The sequence below is a fragment of the Brachyhypopomus gauderio genome, chromosome 2, assembly GCF_052324685.1.
Source record: "Brachyhypopomus gauderio isolate BG-103 chromosome 2, BGAUD_0.2, whole genome shotgun sequence".
Classification (NCBI taxonomy): Eukaryota; Metazoa; Chordata; class Actinopteri; order Gymnotiformes; family Hypopomidae; genus Brachyhypopomus; species Brachyhypopomus gauderio.
Genome location: NC_135212.1, coordinates 27,010,415 through 27,031,062, shown reverse-complemented (window position 1 = coordinate 27,031,062; position 20,648 = coordinate 27,010,415). Strand labels below are relative to the sequence as shown.

Below are 20,648 nucleotides of genomic sequence, written 5' to 3'. Positions count from 1 at the left end.
CATGAACCCCAGCGACTTGTTCCGCCCCATGGAGGTTTTGTACCGGATCAGAGATTCTGTTGCAGGATCTGTGATGTGTGTGAGTGTAGGACTCTCTCTCTCTCTCTCTCTCTCTCTCTCTCTCGGCCATGCATCTGTATTTGTTTTCGTTGTTGTGCGTACCAGCCTCAGGCATGCGGACCATGGTGCTGGCGATCTGCCCCTCTCCGTCGCTGGTGAAGGCAGACACCTCAAATACATAAGCTGTGAAGGGCCGGAGGTTGTCCAGCACCACACTGATGGGGACACTCCAGATGGAGGCAGGAGGGATGGCCGACAGCGTGACTTGGGTCATCGCAGCAGACGTCGTGTGCGAGGAGTCTGACGGGCTGGGAGTCCCACGAGACAGGATGTCTGCCGCATCCTGGAATACACACAGAGCGTCGCCATTCGAGTGTGGAGCGCATGTGGAAATCTCCAAACATCTACCTCCAGCGTCTCACTGACGTACGTTGCAGTGGGGCAGAGCTCCGTTCATGATGTCCTCTGCATTGCGCTCCAGATTTTGGACTACCTGACCCGTCCGTGCAATTTTTGCTTTCACAGCAAACTTATTGATGAGTCCGTTTATGCGTACGGGCAGAAACCATGTCACTATCACTGTGGAGTGATTCTGAGCATAAGCCGTGAGGTTGGTGACCATGCCCGGGGCTGCAGGAGAGGAGACACACACACACACACACACACACACACACACACACACATCAGCAAAAGGCTGTGCAGAAGACGGTATTTGTTACTTTTTTGTTAATTGTTGGTGTCATCTTGCCCTCCCACGCTCGTTAACACAGCTATTGACAATATGCATATGCAAAGGCGGCACAGGGGTCTTACGGGCCTCTGCAGTTTTGAAGAACAGACTTGGACTAAAAGGTCCGGTTCCGGCCCTGTTCACTGCTGCAACCTATGAGATAGTGTGGAGTGAAGGAGGTGGAGTAAAAGATCATCACACTTCTAAACACACACACACACAACCTAAACAAACACACAAACACACTCACACACAACCTAAGCACATACACAAACACACTCACAGACCCATCCTAAACAAACACACAAACACACACACCCAACCTAAACAAACACACAAAGACTCTCACGCACCCAACCTAAGCACATACACAAACACACTCACACACACACAATCAGCACCTTAACACTGACCCGTGTGAAATGTGATCTACACATGACAATAGACCCCATCACACACCACAGTATGCACACTTCATATTCTACGGACGCACACAAATACACACAATTCTAAGACAGGGGAATCAAAGGTCATGGCACACAATGATAATGAATTCTGTAGACAAATAATGGAAAACAGAGATCCATCATAGGTCCATAGATCTCTTTACCAGATCAATAATTCAAAACAGGTGAATAATTTAACCAATGGAATGGATGCCAATGGCAACTTTCCCACAGACAGTTTGAGTCCCTCCAAATGTCCAGACTGTACTGTACGTTTACAAACCACAAATCATGGGTGGTCTTGCCCATTGTTTAAAAAGACAGACACTGTTAGAGACAATATCTTTTGATCTCTGCTTAGAATGAAAATTCTTGTATTTTAGAATCGCGTTTATTCTGGGTAGAACTCTTAGGAGTCTTATTCTTAGGGCCTTAGAAGTTCTGCTGTGTGTGTGTGTGTGTGTGTGTGTGTGTGTGTGTGTGTGTGTGTGTGTGTGTGTGTGTGTGTGTGTGTGAGTGTGTGTGTGTAGTGTGTATGTACCCCAATGTTGTATGTGGCCCCAGGAGTGAGTGTGTTCAGCAGGGTCTCTGGGATGTCCAGGATCTTGGTGATCTCAGTAAAACTGGGCTCAGGGTATGGACACACTTCCTTGTATCTGATGATAAATGAGTGGATAGTGGTGTCAGGGGGTGGCGGCATCTTCCAGGAGAGCAGAATCCCATTGGACCCCATTCTTTCTCCTTCTGGTTTTGAGGGAGCAGGAGGAACTGCATGTACACACACACACACACAAAAATACAAAATACATAATAAACACTGATATTACCACTTATACATGCACGGTTTTAGTACTACAAAAGAATGAAAAGCCAGATATGGGTGTTCCATGCTGCCATAACATTTACACCCCCTCGTTTCATAGCTTGTTTCTGAGCTAGGGTGTAGCAGGGCACTGTCCCCATGATCGGCACCAGCAGCCCTGAGTTATGGCCTTTTCCAAAAGTGGCTGGCTGGTGTCTCAGCTTTTCCTGGGAGTGTCAGAGAGAGAGCATTGATTGGGCACAGTGAAAACACTGATCTCAAATTGATACCAATTGTGTTCAGAATCAATAATGCATGAGCAGAACTTGCATAGTCAAAGCACATGCACACACACTTAATATCAGCTCTGTTCACGTTCCAAGAAGCCATGAAATTCTTCCCTGTGAAAAAGCAATACACCCTTCAGTAAGCCATGGAGGGCATGTTTTAGATGTTTTAGGACTGGTTTATGGAACTTCTATTAGGGGAGCAAATGTAGGGATGACAAATCACATGAACTAATGACAGACTACACTTAAAACACACACTCCATACATCCACATATACTCTCTCTCTCTCTTTCACACACACACACACACACACACACACACACACACACACACACACACACACACACACACACACACACACACACACACTCCATACGTCCACATATTCTCTCTCTCTCTCTCTCACACACACACACACACACACACACACACACACACACACACACACACACACACACTCACCAGATTCAATAGTGGTAACAATGCGGCTGACGGGAGAGCTGAGTCCTGAGGAGGATACTGCACTGACTGTCACTGTGTAGGATGTTCCTGGATTCACACTGGACACATTTGCCTGTCTCACACACACACACACACACACACACACACACACACACACACACACACACACACACACACACACACACACACACACACACACACACACACACACACACACACACACACACACACATCAGCTGTGAGGCTGTGTGCAGGAGAAGGACGGCATCATCTCCTTGTGTCCTGCTTTCATTTCAACTTGATGAAAGTTGCTGTGCTACCGAAACTGAAATCAGAGATACTGGAGCCATTGACCCCTCTGACTGAAAAGACAGAGGACCCAGCAGATTACAGTTTTTTAATATCTATATTTTTATAGAGTATTTAACAAACTTCTTAACATAGCTCTTTGTATCCATATACAACCAAAAGCAACACACAGAAAGTGTTTGAACAACAAGCTGGTGTTCTGGTATGTTTAGATATCCAGTATCACCAGCGCATCATCACTGAGTAAACAGAGCAGTATCGCTGATAACATGAATAATGTTATAATAATGAGAAATGTTATGAATCTAAAAAGGTATTTATTACGAGAGCTTGTTTCAAGGCATGTGATATAGCTAAACCTCATATAATATCAAAACATCTTAATTATTTGATCCAAACAAGGACAGAAAAGAAAGACTTAAACTCACTGTACAATATATTCAGTCTCTGAGATAAATCTTTTGGCTATAACCATAAGAGTAACTCTTAGAATATCTACATGGGCATTTTCTCATGCATCACAGAATAGGACCACAGTTCATATCTGTCATGGAGATTACATGTAGATACATTCAGTCAGATGCCACACAAGGTACTGCTACACTATGCCAAACTCATTTACAAGCCTTGGTTTTGTGTCAGTACCGTAAAACTCCTGCACCTGGGAAATGTGATCCTCAGCACTCAACCGGTCCTTTGCTACCTCTGAAACTGAACCAGCAAACACCAGCGACAGGCACCAGAGTCCGAGTGACTGTATGACTCTGGTGCCTGTCGCTGATGGAGAGGAAAAGCATCCGCACTGAAAATGTTTCCCTGAACGGAACACGAGTATCTGTCCACACTGAGAAGTCGTCAGTGCATCTTGGTCATTTCCAATACCGCCAGCCTTGTGTCATCTCCATACCTGTTCACTCGTGTCAGAGGTGATGAGGCCTACCTGTACGCTGGTGAGTGCCATACACAGGCCCATCAGCAGGGGTAGGCAGGGGCGCATGGTGGCCCCTCGTGGAGAGAGCGCGGTGGGCTAGCTAGCAGCAGGCCAGTACTGGACGAATTCTCCAGGTCTGAAACGACTTGCCCGCCACCACAACTCAAAGGCATTAAAGCTTAATTGTTTTCTCTGGCATGCGCACGTACTCTTTCTTCCTCTCTCTCTCTCTCTCTCTCTCTCTCTCTCTCTCTCTCTCTCTCTCTCTCATTCCCTCTCTCCCTAACCTTCCATCACACACTCCGCCCAGCTGACATGGATACCCAACCACCTGACACCTGGCATTCGAAAACTGGGGGCTGTATGAGTGAGTGTTTTTGAGAAAGAAAGGAAGAAAGAAAGAAAGAAAGAAAGAAAGAAAGAAAGAAAGAAAGAAAGAAAGAAAGAAAGAAAGAAAGAAAGAGAAAATAGATTGAAAGTTTGAAGAAAATATAACCTGTCCTCACACACCAACACACACACAAACATACACATACGTAAACAAACGCTGAGTAAGCGCCGGACAAACATACCTGTATATGCCCATTTGGCATGGTTGTCATGGTGACATTGCCATGGTCTGGCATGAGCTGAACCAAATATTGCTGATCACATCCAGAGGAGGCCAACCAGTGGAGGGAAAAGGAATGAGGAGACACACTGACCACACACACATCCTCAGGACTAGCAGGGACTGAACACACACACACACACACACACACACACACACACACACACACACACACACACACCTTAAATACTATGCTTTATTGCACTAAACCTTATGGCACTAATCTAGTTCTCCATACAGAGTTCTCACTCTTACAGGAAAATTTCTGTTGTGTACGTTTGTCCATAAGATCAGGTGAAAGGCTTTATCTACTACACTTCTTACAAGGTAAGACTGAGATCCTTCAAATCTATGCTACACAGGGAACCTTCTCACCTATGCTACGCAACCCTTAATATTTTCTCAAGCCTCAAGCCTGAGGTACGTTGGTGAACGTGTCAGTGTGCTGTTACCATGCAGTGTCTTTTAAAATTGCGGTGACCTGTTTGGAAGGAGAGCATAGTAGGGGTTCCACTCAGGTCCTTCCGGACGCGCTCCACGGTGGCGTTGTAGGTGCAGCCGGGGCGGAGGCCGTCCAGCGTGGACTCCCGCATGGCCGCACTCACGCGCAAGGCCCAGCTGCATGAGTTGTTAGCGACCGTCACTCGGTGGAAGTCGAAGGGTCCGGTGGCAGCAGACCACACCAGCATGGCAGACGAGGAGTTAGCGTGTGCCAAAGAAAGAGAACACACCCCCGCAGGCCCTGACAGAAGGAACTGAGATGGTCTCACCGCTAAATATCACCGTAATGTACACATGCATAAAAGGCTATCTTCACATTCGCAAGAGGAAGAGACAAATATTATGTTATATCTTTACATTATCAAAAAAACACCATCATGCCCCGTTTGTGATGAGGGCTAGCGGAGGAAATCAACTCAGTTTGAAATTGCCACACTGAGAGAAAATGTGTTTCTAAATAAACCCCCAAATGAATAAATCAATAAAAATCATTAACATAAAGAGCAGTGTACTGAAGGCCTATCAGCAGTGCTCTATAAGCAGTGCTCTATCAGCAGTGCTCTATCAGCAGTGCTCTATCAGCAGTGCTCTATCAGCAGTGCTCTATCAGCAGTGCTCTATCAGCAGTGCTCTATCAGCAGTGCTCTATAAGCAGTGCTCTATCAGCAGTGCTCTATTAGCAGTGCTCTATCAGCAGTGCTCTATCAGCAGTGCTCTATCAGCAGTGCTCTATTAGCAGTGCTCTATCAGCAGTGCTCTATAAGCAGTGCTCTATCAGCAGTGCTCTATCAGCAGTGCTCTATCAGCAGTGCTCTATAAGCAGCTACCACCACGCCTGCCCTCCCTCCACCCTTTCATCATCAGCATGGTTCCCTTACATATTTGATATAAAACAGCTATAAAGAAGATTCACTTGTTTTCAGAAAAATGTTTTTAAAAATTCCACAATATATCACAATTTCTAATTGTATTGAATTCATCCATCCATCCATCCATCCATCCATTCATTCTCATCCGCTTAACCAGGTCTGGGTCACGGTGGCAGTAGCCTAAGCAAAGAGGCCCAGGTTTCCCTCTCTGCAGCCACCTCCAGCTCTTCTGGGGGGATACCGAGGCGTTCCCAGGACAGCAGAGAGACGTAATCTCTCCAGCGTGTCCTGGGTCTTCCCCGTGGTCTCCTCGCAGTTGGACATGACCGGAGCGCCTCACCAGGGAGGTGCCCAGGTGGCATCCAGACCAGATGCCCGAACCACCTCAACTGGCTCCCCTCTATGTGGAGGAGCATTGACTTTACTCCGAGCCTTTCCTGGATGACCGTGCTCCATACTTTACCTCTAAGGGAGGAGAAAACTCATTTCAGCCACTTGTATTTGCGATCTCATTCTTTTGGTCACTGTGCAGAGCTCATGACCATAGGTAAGAGTCAGAACGTAGATTGACCAGTAAAACGAGAGCTTTGCCTTTTGGCTCAGCTCTCTCTCACCACAACGGTCCGGTACAGCGTCTGCAATACTGCAGCCGCAGCACCGATGCGCCTGTCAATGTCTCGTTCCTTCCTCCCCTCACTTGTGAACAAAAACCTGAGATATTTAAACTCCTCCACTTGAGGCAAGGACTCACTCCCAACCCAGACAGTTTTAGAGGTGCTGATTCTCATTGCGGCCGTCTTGCACTCGGCTGCAAACTGATGCAGTGAGAGCTGTAGGTTCTGGCATCATGATGCCAACAGGACCACATCATCCGCAAAAAGGAGACGCAGAATCACCAAACCGAACCCCTCCACCGCTTTGTCCATAAAAGTTATGAACAGAATCAGTGACAGGGGCTGCCCTGGCGGAGTTCAACTCCCAACGCGAACCAGTCTGATTCAGATTCAGATTCAGATTCAGAAAACTTTATTCATCCCCGGGGGGCAATTGAGGGGCACACAGAGCAGCAGCACTCTGATTTACTGCCGGCTATGTGAACCAAGCTATATTGTTTATTAAATCTGCTTGTAATATTAAACTCTTTGTGTATTCCTGCCTCTTTCAACCACCAGCAAATACACTTTGAAGACTGCTGTAATTAGATTACCCACTGTCAGCAGGGCCCTGTGATGTAATCAGACTCTTACTGGTGGAGGTGGTTCTGGTAATGGTCTGGCTGAAATCAAACCCCAAGAAAGACTGGATCTCAAACTTGTAATCACGTCCCGAGGTCAGGTCACTTATCCTCACGTTGCTGCTGTGCACGTCTAATTGATGAGCGAGAGGAATATCAGTGGCAAAGCCATAACGCAACTGCAGAGAGGGAGAGAGAGAGAGAATAAACAGGGGAGGGGGAAGAAAAAGGTGAATGAGGGATGAAAAAGGATGGACTCAAAGAGGAATGATAAGGAACAAGTGATGGAGATGGAAAGAAAGAGAGAAAGACCAAGGGGATGAATGTATGAATGACTGTTCTGTGTTGTCAATGGGAAAACACTGAGTAAAGTGTGTGATGGTGCTCACCTGCACACGTGCAGCCCAGCATGGGGTCTGCAGTGGGATTTGACTTCATGTATTATTGAGAGAGTAACCTGAGCAGGTAAAGTTGAGGGGGCGTCGCTAGGCAACCTCTCAGGTGAGGCAGGTGGTATGAAAGTTTAAACCGTGACCTGCTTTCCCCAACTACTTTTTACAGTTTTACACCAACACACACATAGTCTCTATATATCTCACTCTTTTTCTCTCTCTCACACACACACACACACACGCACACACACAAATTCACTCACACACAAACACAATACTGCTTGATAAATTCTTTAAAGGGCCATTTTTACATTCCATTCCCATTCATAAGATCAGATCAATAGAATCTCAGTCCTTTGTCTGCCCACCGTTGGTGTTAATTATTGCAATGGAAAGCAGTCAATAAGCACTTTTCACTGAAGAGCCAGAAGGTGCCTGTCCTACCCTGTATCCGTCCACGCCGCCCCGTGGCCGGGACCAGGTGATGTACATGCCGTTCCCTTCCTGCTCGATGAAGGTGATATCATCAGGAGGGGCTGGAACTGCAGTACAAGAGCCGGTGAGAAGACACGCACAAGTACAACTGGAGCCACGTGCGTGAGGAATGGGGTAAAGTTGTTTGTCAGGGGTAAACAACTGCATTTAGTCCGTTTCTCATGAGTTGGGATATTATGCAGTAAAAGGATTAGTGCAGAAACGCATGTGCTAAGGCATTCTCTGTTCCGCAGCACGCCTAGATTTCCTCGAACCTCTCAGCATTTAAAAGCTTCAGTTGTTTAGCATTTCGTTCATGCAGAGCCAGTATAAATGTTGCAGTAGACCACAACACACACACACACACACACACACACACACACACACACACACACACACACACACACACACACACACACACACACATACACATACCCACACATCACACACACATGAAGTCATTTGTAATGTCACCATTGTATTGTCTTGTCTCTTTTTCATTTCTTGAAAGCAATCACTGCCAAAAAAGCTTGATAAGAGGCAGCCTGCCTTACAACTGCTTCAGAGGGACCTGATCCTCTCCAGCAGGGGGAGACATAGTGCAGTCGCAGCCCCTGGGCTAGTTCCCATTTCACAATCACTAAAAGAATCATTATTTACGAAGTGCCATATGTATAAAGAATTTCTCTTAGTCCAGGTGTCAAGTTGGATCAAAAATAGGACAAACACAGGAGACAAAACCCTGTAGCTGCTGGGAACCGAACCCACTTCATACCTTTGTCCCTGCACCTGTGCATGTGTCATCACAGTGTGGACGTGTGTGTCTACGTCTGTACTCACATGTGTTAACAATGAGAGCTGAGGGAACACTGTGTCTCTCCCCACTGACACTCGTAACCTCAACAGTATAAACACTTCCAGGTGGAAGATGGTCAACATGACAGGATCTGGTGAGACATCCAGTTACAGCCTTTACTCATGCAGTGCATCATTATCAGTAAATAAGACAAAATGACTCACTCATAGGTCAATAGCTTCAATGACTGTTCTGAGACCAGTCATACCTGTCATCAGAAGATTTCAGGCTGGTCTGCAGGTTAAAGGTCGAGTTCCTGAGTGAGAAGATGAACGAATCAAACACTCCTGGGCCTTCTGTCCACCTCACAAGAAGAGACGATGCCGTCCTCTGAATAGGCAGCAGGCTTACTGAACTGGGATCTACACACACACACACACACACACACACAATTCATTTAAATGTTCTTTATGTGTGGTGTGAGGTTGGTGTGAGGATCTGAGAGCATTTGAGTCTGCCTGAACGTTGTGGTGTGTGCACATGTTCACCTGTCTTTATGGCCGTTTGCAGTTTTTGCGTGAGAGTGATATTGGTAAGTGGATGTGTTTTGTGTTCCACATCGACACTGTAACGAGTTCCTGGCTGCAGGTCTGTCAGCAGGTGGGACGGATGAAAGGAGGAGATGGTCCAACACTGATGATCTACACACACCAGCAGAGCTTGATTTCTACTCCACCTGGTCCACCTCAACAGAGCACTCGTAGAGGAGACCTCCACCCTCAGAAAGGAGCTCTGCAGAGGAACTGGAGACACCCACACAGATAAATCAGCTTCCTTAAACCTTCAGAGCTTCAGCAAACTCAAGGGAATTGCTATCAGAACAGAGCAGGGCACTGGACCTTCTCAGCACGCATCTTCTCACCTAGCTGGAAGGACCTGTGGTCCAGCAGCTGCCCCCGTCTGTATGACTGCAGAGTTAGACTGAGCTTCTCAGACGTCTGTGGCACATGTGCGTCTACGACACACCCACACACACTCTGACATACTGCACCGCTGCTCAGCACCTAACAGAGAGACATGATAGATATACATGAAGATATACATGAAGAGCTGCAGACCGATGAAGATTCTTGTGTGCGTGTGTTGGTTTCAAACCTTGTCTCCCAACAAAAGTGTGTAGGAATCAGACTCAAAACTCAGAGAACAGAACTCCACTTGTACATAGACTGAGGCAAGATTGCTCACAACAGGGGATGACCACACCTGAGAAATACAAAGTGTGATACCAAAAAAGTCACCTTGAAAGTCCTTGGTGTTTTTTTTTATCATAGTTTAGATCTGGCAACCCGTGGCCCCAGCCCACACATGGACATTTTACCTATCTTTTTCAATTCTGAAGCATGCAATGCTTAAATAAATATAATCTGAAAGTTACACATGTCAAAATAGTATGTCTAAAAAGTATATTTTCACTATTGCTGAGCTGACATCTGCGTCAACATTTCAAAACTCAACCAGTGAATTTAAAGTAATGGATGCTGAACCCATTTTGAATTTTGCTGGATAGATTTCTTTGATTAGAATAAAAATAATGCAGTTGTTTTCAAGTGAATCAAAAACTGAATCACCTGGTTATTGACTGGTCCTTCAGGTTAGTGGCTGGTCCTTCAGGTTAGTGGCTGGTGCTTCAGGTTAGTGGCTGGTGCTTCAGGTTAGTGGCTGGTGCTCCAGGTTAGTGGCTGGTGCTTCAGGTTAGTGGCTGGTGCTTCAGGTTAGTGGCTGGTCCTTCAGGTTAGTGGCTGGTCCTTCAGGTTAGTGGCTGGTCCTTCAGGTTAGTGGCTGGTCCTTCAGGTTAGTGGCTGGTGCTTCAGGTTAGTGGCTGGTGCTTCAGGTTAGTGGCTGGTGCTTCAGGTTAGTGGCTGGTTCTTCAGGTTAGTGACTGGTCCTTCAGGTTAGTGGCTGGTTCTTCAGGTTAGTGGCTGGTTCTTCAGGTTAGTGGCTGGTTCTAGACTCAAGCCTGTGGGTTTGCTCATTCTTCTACCATCTCCCTCCAGTTCAAAGCAGATTCAAGTATCAAGGGCTATGACAGGGTGAGTCTCTCCTTTAACAACACACGGAGAATCTTTACCTTTATTAGAAGTCCCAACAGCCACACAGAAACCGACTTTTCCATTTAGACGCTCAGTTTTATTGCAATGGTTGAGAAATTTATATTATCCAGCGAAAAAGCACTCGGGCGTAGTTTATAATAAGTCAAATCCCGGGGTTAATCGGAGCACTCTTCTGTGTTTAGGCGCCGTCGCACATACCGCAACTTCACATTCCACATCACCTCGGATGAAGAATACTGTCCGAAGGGCAACGCCTCCTTCGCCACTAGTAATATTCATGTCTACGTAAAAAAAACAGTAATGCAAATAAACCGTTGGATGATAGAGAGAGAAAGCGACATTTTTCATCTGTTTTGAATTGACCGCGCTTTCATCCTGCGCGCCCATGCGCCTCGCTGTTGATGTCATCGGATTAACTCCTTCCTCCTCCAGTCAGCCCGGTAACTACCCCGGCTCACCCCCACCAGCCCAGGCTGCCATGACTACCATGGTGGCCCCCCACCCACAACAAGTGGGAGTAGCACAAGGTCATTTAGGATTGACCGTGAAAAACTCACGGCTGGAGTGTGCTGCGCTTAAATTAACGCGAACCTGTTTTACAAACTACACACTCCAGGGCTCAGTGTCTACACACTGTTTTATTTTGATAATTTTCTATTAGCATTTATTATTTTTTGGTTTGATTGAGCGCCTAAAGTTGTAACAAAGTGAAGACGTGATTAAGATGAAGTGAGATGCAGGGACAACGCTAGATTTAAGGGAAATACCGGTATCAGTTCTAGGACGTCCACGTTGAATGAGTATTAGTTAAGATCTGCTCATACAAGGGCGTGATTAGGATTCTTCGGAGGATTAACAATATTTTTTTAACTTTAAAAATATTAGCGATTGTCCCTAGGCCAAAGGAAGACTGATGACCGATCTCACCTTAAGCCACGGGTCAGCACTTCCACACTAGGAGGAGCTGAACCATTCCAACATTTTAATTGCTCGTCATTAAACCATAACACAACTCAGCAGGACGGAGTGTGGTCATAGTGTGGGCTGCTCCAGTGAGCAAACACTGCTTCAATGAAGAGGCGCCCACGAAGGTTAATGAGCGTTTGAGGCGATGCCAGCTATGTCGCATATATAAAATATATTCCTAGCAGCATATATATATATATAAGATAACTAAGATAATGCACAGGTACACAAAAGATAAGATAATGCGGTATTGCATGGGGTGGAGGGGCGCACGTGAGACTCTCGCCGGTCCCTTCTTGGCAGCGCATGTGTCACAACAATGGACAAACAGTTCAACTCCAGCTCTGCAGCCCGGCCACCAGAATCTCTGTCTCAGTCTGTGAAGAGTTTTTGTGATGCCAAAGTGGCCTGAGCCTGGCAGACCGTGGACAGCCTGCAGAACAGTGTCACGCAGGCCCTGCGGTACCACAGTTTGAGTTAAGCGGCTCCCAGTGCTCGGGTCCTCCCAAGTTCTGTGCAGGACGCCCCCAGCGATTCTCAGGCTGTCCCAGTTGGATCGCAACGCCTTAGCTACGGGTCCCCGTCGTACCACGTCATCCCAGTCCGGCACGGTGGCCGCCTCCAAAGCGTCCAGCGCCCACGCCAGTTCCGGGTCGGCCCTCTGAGCCGCAGCCAGCTCCGCAGTGGAGATGCAGGGTGACACAGGAGGGGCAACAGCAGTCCGGTCCACCGCTGCACATACACCGACAGTTTCTGCCTTTCCCTCAGCGCGCTGGCAGTGCTTGCAATCGTGGGAAGCGCACGGCCGGCGAGACAGTGCGTCAGCATTCCCGTGGATTCTGCCCGGTCTGTGCTCTACCACAAACTTAAACTCTTGTAGCCTGGCTAACCATCTCGCTAGCTGGCCCTCAGGCTCCCGGAAGTTCAACAGCCATTGCAGTGAAGCATGGTCTGTCCTCAGCAGAAAAGGTACGCCGTACACGTAAGGTCGGAAATGCCAAAGCCCTTCAACCACTGCTAACAGCTCGCGCCGTGTCACACAATAATTTTTCTCAGCTTTGTCCAGGCGGCGGCTGAAGTATGCTATTGCGCGCTCTGAGCCCTCTTGGACCTGTGACAGTACAGCACCCAACCCGTGGTCGCTTGCATCAGTGTCGACAATAAAGCGCTCAGTGGGGGAAGGATAGGCCAGAACAGGCGCACTGCACAGTCTCTGCTTTAGTGTACGGAAAGCACACTCGGCGTCGTCAGGCCAGCTAAATCTCGTTCCGCCACCCTTTGTCAGGCGGTGAAGGGGGGCAGCAATGTCCGCAAAGCCCTTTACAAAACGGCGGTAGTATGACGCGAGCCCGAGGAAACTGTGAACTTGTCGCACCGTACGCGGAGTGGGCCATTCACGGACCGCGGCCGTCTTGCCGGGATCAGTGGCTATGCCCTCTCCGCTGACCACATGCCCGAGAAAATTAATGCGACGCTGAAGGAGGTTACATTTAGCCGGGTTGAGGGACAGATTGGCCTCCTTCACTAAGCCCAATACCAACTCTAGGTTGGCCAGCGCAGACTCGAAGCCCGTAGCATGGACCAGCACGTCATCCAGATACACCACACATTTACTGCTCGGAACCCCAGACAACATAAACTCGCTTATGCGATGTTTATGTTTGTATAGTGTTTTTAATGATTATTTATTGTGTTTTATTAGTTAAGTCCATCCTTTTGTGTACCTGTGCATTATCTTAGTTTCCCCTCCATGTATGTGTAACGTTGCCGTCGTCATGACCTCCCCCTGTGTTTCATGTGCAAGGGGTACCTCATTTAGGCCTCGAGTTATACTGATTGTGCCTGTGAGTGCCAGTTTTATTACAAAGAACAATAAAACCTCTGTTCTGTTTGGAGAATGGACTTCTCTGCAACTTCTTTCTACCACACCACGCCACAACTGGTGTCAGAAGTGGCTCTCCGTGATGAAATATTCCACCTTTACGGAGAGCTCGAACGGCTTGAAGCAGGGCTGAGAGAGAAGCGAAGGAACGGCAGGAAATCGGTCAGACATCATCTTGACGGGCCAAGCGACATCGTACCACCGTCCCTCGGACGCAGAACGACACCCGCCGGGACGCGCCACACGCGTGACGAGATGTTACCACCACCCGCTGGGACGCGCCACACGCGCGACGAGATGTTACCACCACCCGCCGGGACGCGCCACGAGACGTTACCTCCCGCCGCCACGCGTACATCGGCAACGGAAGCGACGACCGGCCCGACACGCCGGCTCAGCCTGCCTGGCTATGACGAAGGCGAAGGGGATTGGGCGGCGTTCGAGGCTCAGCTCGATGCCGTCGCCAACTACGAGAGCTGGTCGGACGCTGAGACGGCGGTTCAACTGTGCCTGGCGCTACGGGGACCTGCGCTCAGGGTTCTAGTCGGGCTCCCAGCGGAGGACAGGAACGCGCTGACGCCACTCAAAGCGGCACTGAGGAGCAGGTTCGGGCGGCAACCGGACGAGTCGACGGCGAAGCAGCTCTTGGCGGGACGTCGCCGTGCTCGGGGAGAAGGCCTGAGTGTGTTGGCGTCGGAGCTGGCACTGTTGGTTCGCCTGGCCTACCCCCTGTTCCCGCGCGAGGCCCAACGGCAGTTAGAACTAGATTTTTTTCTGGGCGCGGTGGAGCCGGCTGAGCTGAGGAGACACGTCCGCCTGTACAACCCGACCACTCTCGACGCTGCCGTGGACGAGGCCGTCAGGTGACTGCCTTAACAGGATGCCCCGTCAGACCCGCCCACACGACCGCCAAGCAAGCCACTGACTGGTCTGCTGGAATTGCGGGGCTCACGGCCACAAAGCCAGCCAGTGCAACGGCTCGGGAAATGAGCAAGGAGCCGCCCGGTGAGGGGCGCGGCGACTCCGGTTCTCACTGGCCACCCCTCTTTCGTTGTTTCGAGAATCACCGGACAACGTGACTGGCATATTTCATGTAAGTTTGGCGATATCTCTGTTACCGCTCTGATTGACACGGGGTCTTTGGTCTCCTTAATTAGGCCTGAACTGATTAATGATTGCTCGGGGGGGCCTGATGCTGTGGAGTGGGTCCGGGGGAATTTAATATCAGTAACCGGCGAGCGGTTTGAGCTGCTAGGGCGCACCAATGTCTCCTTTGACTTCGGGCAGGGACCCGTGGCGCATGAGTTCTGGGTCGGGGATGTGTTTGATCGCTGCATCCTCGGTAATGACTTCTTGGGGAAGAACGGGGCTATTATCGACTATAGACAGGGGGAGTTGTCGCTAAACGGGCGAAGAGTTGACGTGTGCTGTGGAGATGATGCAGCCTCACGTTCGTGCGTTACATCAGCTGTGCCAGTGAGTCGAGAAATGCTGTCTCCGTCACCGGGGGACCCGGTCCATGAGTTGTGGCTTAGATGTAGCGTGGGCCTGTCCGCGTCGCAGGGCGAGCTACTCAGCGAGCTGCTGAATCGCTATAGGGGACTGTTCGCTGTGAGCGAGCGTGATTGTTCGAGGACGGGGCTGGCGAGCCACGCGATTGACACGGGCGACGCAAAACCTGTCCACCTGAGACCGCATCGCCTCCCTTTAACCAAGCGTGTGGCAGCCGAATGCCAAATCCGCGAAATGGCAGCGGCCGGCGTAATTGAGCCTTCAAATAGTTCATGGTCTGCCCCCGTGGTCCTAGCCAAGATGAAGGACGGTTCATGGCGGTTTTGCGTCGACTACCGACGTTTAAATGCTGTGACTAAACTCGACTCTTACCCGATGCCGCGAGTAGACGACACACTCGAGCGGTTAGCTGGCTCAGACTGGTTCAGCTCCCTGGACCTGCGTAGCGGGTACTGGCAGGTCCCGTTGGATGAGTCAGCGAAGGAGAAGACTGCGTTTTCGATCGGTGCAGGTCTCTGGCACTTCAAGGTCCTCCCCTTCGGGCTCTGTAACGCGCCGGCCACTTTCGAGCGGTTAATGGAGCGAGTGTTGTCTGGGGTTCCGAGCAGTAAATGTGTGGTGTATTTGGATGACGTGCTGGTCCATGCTACGGGCTTCGAGTCTGCGCTGGCCAACCTAGAGTTGGTACTGGGCTTAGTGAAGGAGGCCAATCTGTCGCTCAACCCGGCTAAATGTAACCTCCTTCAGCGTCGCATTAATTTTCTCGGGCATGTGGTCAGCGGAGAGGGCATAGCCACTGATCCCGGCAAGACGGCCGCGGTCCGTGAATGGCCCACTCCGCGTACGGTGCGACAAGTTCGCAGTTTCCTCGGGCTCGCGTCATACTACTGCCGTTTTGTAAAGGGCTTCGCGGACATTGCTGCCCCCCTTCACCGCCTGACAAGGGGTGGCGGAACGAGATTTAGCTGGCCTGACGACGCCGAGTGTGCTTTCCGTACACTAAAGCAGAGACTGTGCAGTGCGCCTGTTCTGGCCTATCCTTCCCCCACTGAGCGCTTTATTGTCGACACTGACACTGTCACAGGTCCAAGAGGGCTCAGAGCGCGCAATAGCATACTTCAGCCGCCGCCTGGACAAAGCTGAGAAAAATTATTGTGTGACACGGCGCGAGCTGTTAGCAGTGGTTGAAGGGCTTTGGCATTTCCGACCTTACGTGTACGGCGTACCTTTTCTGCTGAGGACAGACCATGCTTCACTGCAATGGCTGTTGAACTTCCGGGAGCCTGAGGGCCAGCTAGCGAGATGGTTAGCCAGGCTACAAGAGTTTGTGGTGGTACAACTTTGTGGTAGAGCACAGACCGGGCAGAATCCACGGGAATGCTGACGCACTGTCTCGCCGGCCGTGCGCTTCCCACGATTGCAAGCACTGCCAGCGCGCTGAGGGAAAGGCAGAAACTGTCGGTGTATGTGCAGCGGTGGGCCGGACTGCTGTTGCCCCTCCTGTGTCACCCTGCATCTCCACTGCGGAGCTGGCTGCGGCTCAGAGGGCCGACCCGGAACTGGCGTGGGCGCTGGACGCTTTGGAGGCGGCCACCGTGCCGGACTGGGATGACGTGGTACGACGGGGACCCGTAGCTAAGGCGTTGCGATCCAACTGGGACAGCCTGAGAATCGCTGGGGGCGTCCTGCACAGAACTTGGGAGGACCCGAGCACTGGGAGCCGCTTAACTCAAACTGTGGTACCGCAGGGCCTGCGTGACACTGTTCTGCAGGCTGTCCACGGTCTGCCAGGCTCAGGCCACTTTGGCATCACAAAAACTCTTCACAGACTGAGACAGAGATTCTGGTGGCCGGGCTGCAGAGCTGGAGTTGAACTGTTTGTCCATTGTTGTGACACATGTGCTGCCAAGAAGGGACCGGCGAGAGTCTCACGTGCGCCCCTCCACCCCATGCAATCCGGCTGCCCCATGGAGAGGGTGGCAGTGGATGTACTGGGGCCGTTTCCAGTGACTGAGTCGGGCAACCGCTACGTGCTCGTGGCCATGGACTACTTCACGAAATGGCCCGAGGCGTATGCGGTGCCCGACCAAAGCGCCGTTACTACAGCAGAGACCCTGCTCCATGAGTTTTTCTGTCGCTTCGGCGTCCCAGAGGTCCTACATAGCGACCAAGGCCGAAACTTTGAGTCGGACGTCATGACAGAGGTTTGCCGCCTGCTGGGGGTGCACAGGACTCGAACAACTCCTCTTCATCCACAGGGTGATGGCCTGGTCGAGCGGTTCAATCGAACCCTGGCTACTCAACTGGCCATGGCTACACAGGAGAACCAGCATGACTGGGACAAACAACTGCCTCTCGTCCTGTTGGCATGCCGCTCCGCCTTACAGGAGACTACTGGTTTCACCCCCGCCATGCTTATGTTCGGCCATGAACTGCGATCACCTGTGGACCTGGCATTTGGGGCACCTCCCACTGATGATGTTAATGTTGAACCTGGCCCTGTGTTCGTTTCTAGGCTGCGGACAAGACTACTCGACGTCCACATGCGAGCCAGGGGTAGCCAGGCGGGGGCCGGACTGCGCCAGAAACGCGCCTATAACATGCGCTGCTACGGCGGGCCCCTGCCCGTGCACTCTGAGGTTTGGCTGTACAATCCCCGTCGAAAGAAGGGACTGTGCCCCAAGCTGCAGTCCGCATGGGTGGGGCCTTGCACTGTGCTCGCGCGTGTCAGTGACGTGGTCTACCGGATCCGCTGGGGCCGGCGGCACCTCGTGGTGCACCGCGACCGCCTTGCCCCGTACCGGCCTAAGGTGCAGGGTGCTGGATGCTGCCCGGACTCTTCATCGCCTGTCTCCCCGGTTATTGGTCCTGCTACTTCCCCTGTGGCCGGTCCGGCCAGGCCACAGCGCACGCGAAGGCTACCGCGGCGCCTGCAGGGCTGTGTGACATAGATTGTTCTGTGAACTGCCTTGTTAACATTCTCATGCCGAGTTATGGACTGTTCTTTCTATGTGTGTACATATATATATATATATATATATATATATATATATATATATATATATATACACATTTTTAATTGTGTCTGTAACTATTGATTGCCTTATTTACTGTTCTCCCTCTGTTTGTTATGCCAAGTCCGTTATGTGCCAGGTGTTTATTGTGCATTGTGGTGATGCCTAATCTTTTTGATGCCACCTTGACAACGTTACCGTACTGCTGTGCTCATGTTCAACGCCGGGAGTCGTTATGTTAATGCCTTGTACACGACATGCGTATGTCTTGAGTTGTACTGCCCTTGCTGTTTTTTTCTTTCCTCCAGGATTGTATTTGCGCTTTACATGCGCGTTGAGTAGGATCTGCCTCATCCGGCTGTAATTGTGTGTTTGATGCCATGTTTCTGCCCTTCTACGCTACTGGACTGTCTTGTGTGTGGTCGCCGGGACGGCTGACCTCTTGGGGGGGGGGGGGGGGGGGGGGGGGCCATGAGCCCTTGCGGCCCCGGCCCTGTTATGTTTAATTATGCGATGTTTATGTTTGTATAGTGTTTTTAATGATTATTTATTGTGTTTTATTAGTTAAGTCACCCCGGTCCATCCTTTTGTGTACCTGTGCATTATCTTAGTTTCCCCTCCATGTATGTGTAACGTTGCCGTCGTCATGACCTCCCCCTGTGTTTCATGTGCAAGGGGTACCTCATTTAGGCCTCGAGTTATACTGATTGTGCCTGTGAGTGCCAGTTTTATTACAAAGAACAATAAAACCTCTGTTCTGTTTGGAGAATGGACTTCTCTGCAACTTCTTTCTACCACACCACGCCACAATATATATATATATGCTAGACAACGAGAGAGCGAGAGAGAGATTGTAGTGAGAGAAACAGAACTTTCTGAAAACTTTGTGTACTTCACTACCATCTCTGTTGTGGCTCACATGCTATCTTCTTCAGATTTACATATATATTTATACACCACCAGAAAATACAGGAAATGTGTGCATACTATAAAAAAACAACATTTTTCAGAACAAAATGGCTTCTTCAGGCAACATTCAGAATTCAGTATGACATCCCTTGACACTCAGCACATTTTGAACTCTTTTGGGCAGAGTTTCCTGAAGTTTCCTGAAGCAATCTGGTATATTATATCAGACTTCTTTCAGCACCTCCCAGAGTTCTTTAGATGTAGTCTGTTCCTGATATTGCCCAAGGGTGAGGGGGATCACACTAAACATTTAACATTGTAACCTAAAGAAGATTTTTAAATACTACTTATACATTTATACTGCATACAAATTCACTGTATTTAATGATTCAATTCTAGTAAAGAGAATACAAGTATATATGTTTGTATGTATGTACAGAGAGATTACAGATAGATAGAGAGAGAGAGAGAGAGAGAGAGAGAGAGAGAGAGAGAGAGAGAGTGATTACAGATAGAGATTACTACTTACTAAGTTTTATGTCCCTAACTTGTAACAGAAGCTCTCCACACAGGGAATTCTGCCATGGATTCAGTCTGAATAAAAGCAGCACAACTCAAAACCTGTACAGAGCTGGCTTATTTATTTCTCCCTGGAGGGTAGTTTATGTCTGTAAAAACTTAAATGTTTAAAAATAGTACAAAGTTCTCACTTAAATAAAACACGATGTTAAAAAGTTACAAAAATCTATAAAAAAAAGATCTAGACATTTTAGGCTACCTAATTACAATAAATGTGCAATAATTAATTTTGTTCCAAAATATTTTCGAGCAAAATACTATTTTTACTAATACACTGGACCTGTGCACATAATTTTGACAGAAGGTATTATGTTCTTAAAGCTAGCTGACTTAATATTGGTTGTTGTTCATGCAAATATAGACTATGAGATTAACTTAATACACCCAGATAACTCAGACCTCAGTATTATTAAAACTACAAAGATGGTGTTAGTAGCACATGGTTTTACCATTCTTTGCTGTGCAATATAAACTGGGTATGTCCACTGAGAGAGTATATATACTCTACTCTACCACTACTACTGCATATCTAACAGTAACTTAACATATATCAGTTCCACTGGCATGAGCAGTCCATAGGCTCCTGGTAGTTGTAGTCCACAGTAGTAGCATTGCGTGTGCAATAAAGTTGGATAATGCGGTTTTGCAGGCCATTTTCACGACAGCATTTGCAAAAGCGTGCATGGCTGTTAATGTTGAAGTTAAAGATGGTGGCAGATGGGCACTTCCCATCACACGAGTACACCGTCACCTACCACAGAGAGAGTTA

General features: G+C 49.0%; 2 protein-coding genes across 7 annotated transcripts in view; both read right to left on the bottom strand.

The window, feature by feature from the left end:
• The window catches only part of ptprq (protein tyrosine phosphatase receptor type Q), a 31,578-nt gene extending 20,149 nt beyond the window's left edge, over positions 1 to 11,429 (bottom strand). For 3 of the 5 annotated variants that reach the window (XM_076992581.1, XM_076992582.1, XM_076992584.1), the window contains exons 1-15: positions 11,035 to 11,429; positions 10,062 to 10,169; positions 9,829 to 9,970; positions 9,455 to 9,709; positions 9,175 to 9,328; positions 8,951 to 9,057; positions 8,081 to 8,178; positions 7,258 to 7,423; positions 5,122 to 5,382; positions 4,603 to 4,763; positions 2,791 to 2,902; positions 1,778 to 2,004; positions 874 to 943; positions 491 to 690; positions 163 to 403 (exon numbers count right to left, since the gene is read on the bottom strand). In XM_076992581.1, the coding sequence (XP_076848696.1) occupies positions 163 to 403; positions 491 to 690; positions 874 to 943; positions 1,778 to 2,004; positions 2,791 to 2,902; positions 4,603 to 4,763; positions 5,122 to 5,382; positions 7,258 to 7,423; positions 8,081 to 8,178; positions 8,951 to 9,057; positions 9,175 to 9,328; positions 9,455 to 9,709; positions 9,829 to 9,970; positions 10,062 to 10,169; positions 11,035 to 11,079 (2,347 nt within the window). In that variant the 5' untranslated portion in view covers positions 11,080 to 11,429. Of the gene's footprint in view, positions 1 to 162; positions 404 to 490; positions 691 to 873; positions 944 to 1,777; positions 2,005 to 2,790; positions 2,903 to 4,039; positions 4,310 to 4,602; positions 4,764 to 5,121; positions 5,383 to 7,257; positions 7,424 to 8,080; positions 8,179 to 8,950; positions 9,058 to 9,174; positions 9,329 to 9,454; positions 9,710 to 9,828; positions 9,971 to 10,061; positions 10,170 to 11,034 lie in introns of those variants that run through there. The other 2 variants (XM_076992583.1, XM_076992585.1) reach the window with 2 other exon arrangements.
• An 8,527-nt stretch (positions 11,430 to 19,956) lies between these two features.
• Positions 19,957 to 20,648, bottom strand: part of otogl (otogelin-like) — a 34,866-nt gene continuing 34,174 nt past the window's right edge. For both annotated transcript variants that reach the window (XM_076992587.1, XM_076992588.1), the window contains one exon: positions 19,957 to 20,630. In XM_076992587.1, coding sequence (XP_076848702.1) covers positions 20,430 to 20,630 — 201 coding nt within the window. In that variant the 3' untranslated portion in view covers positions 19,957 to 20,429. The remainder of the gene's footprint in view (positions 20,631 to 20,648) is intronic.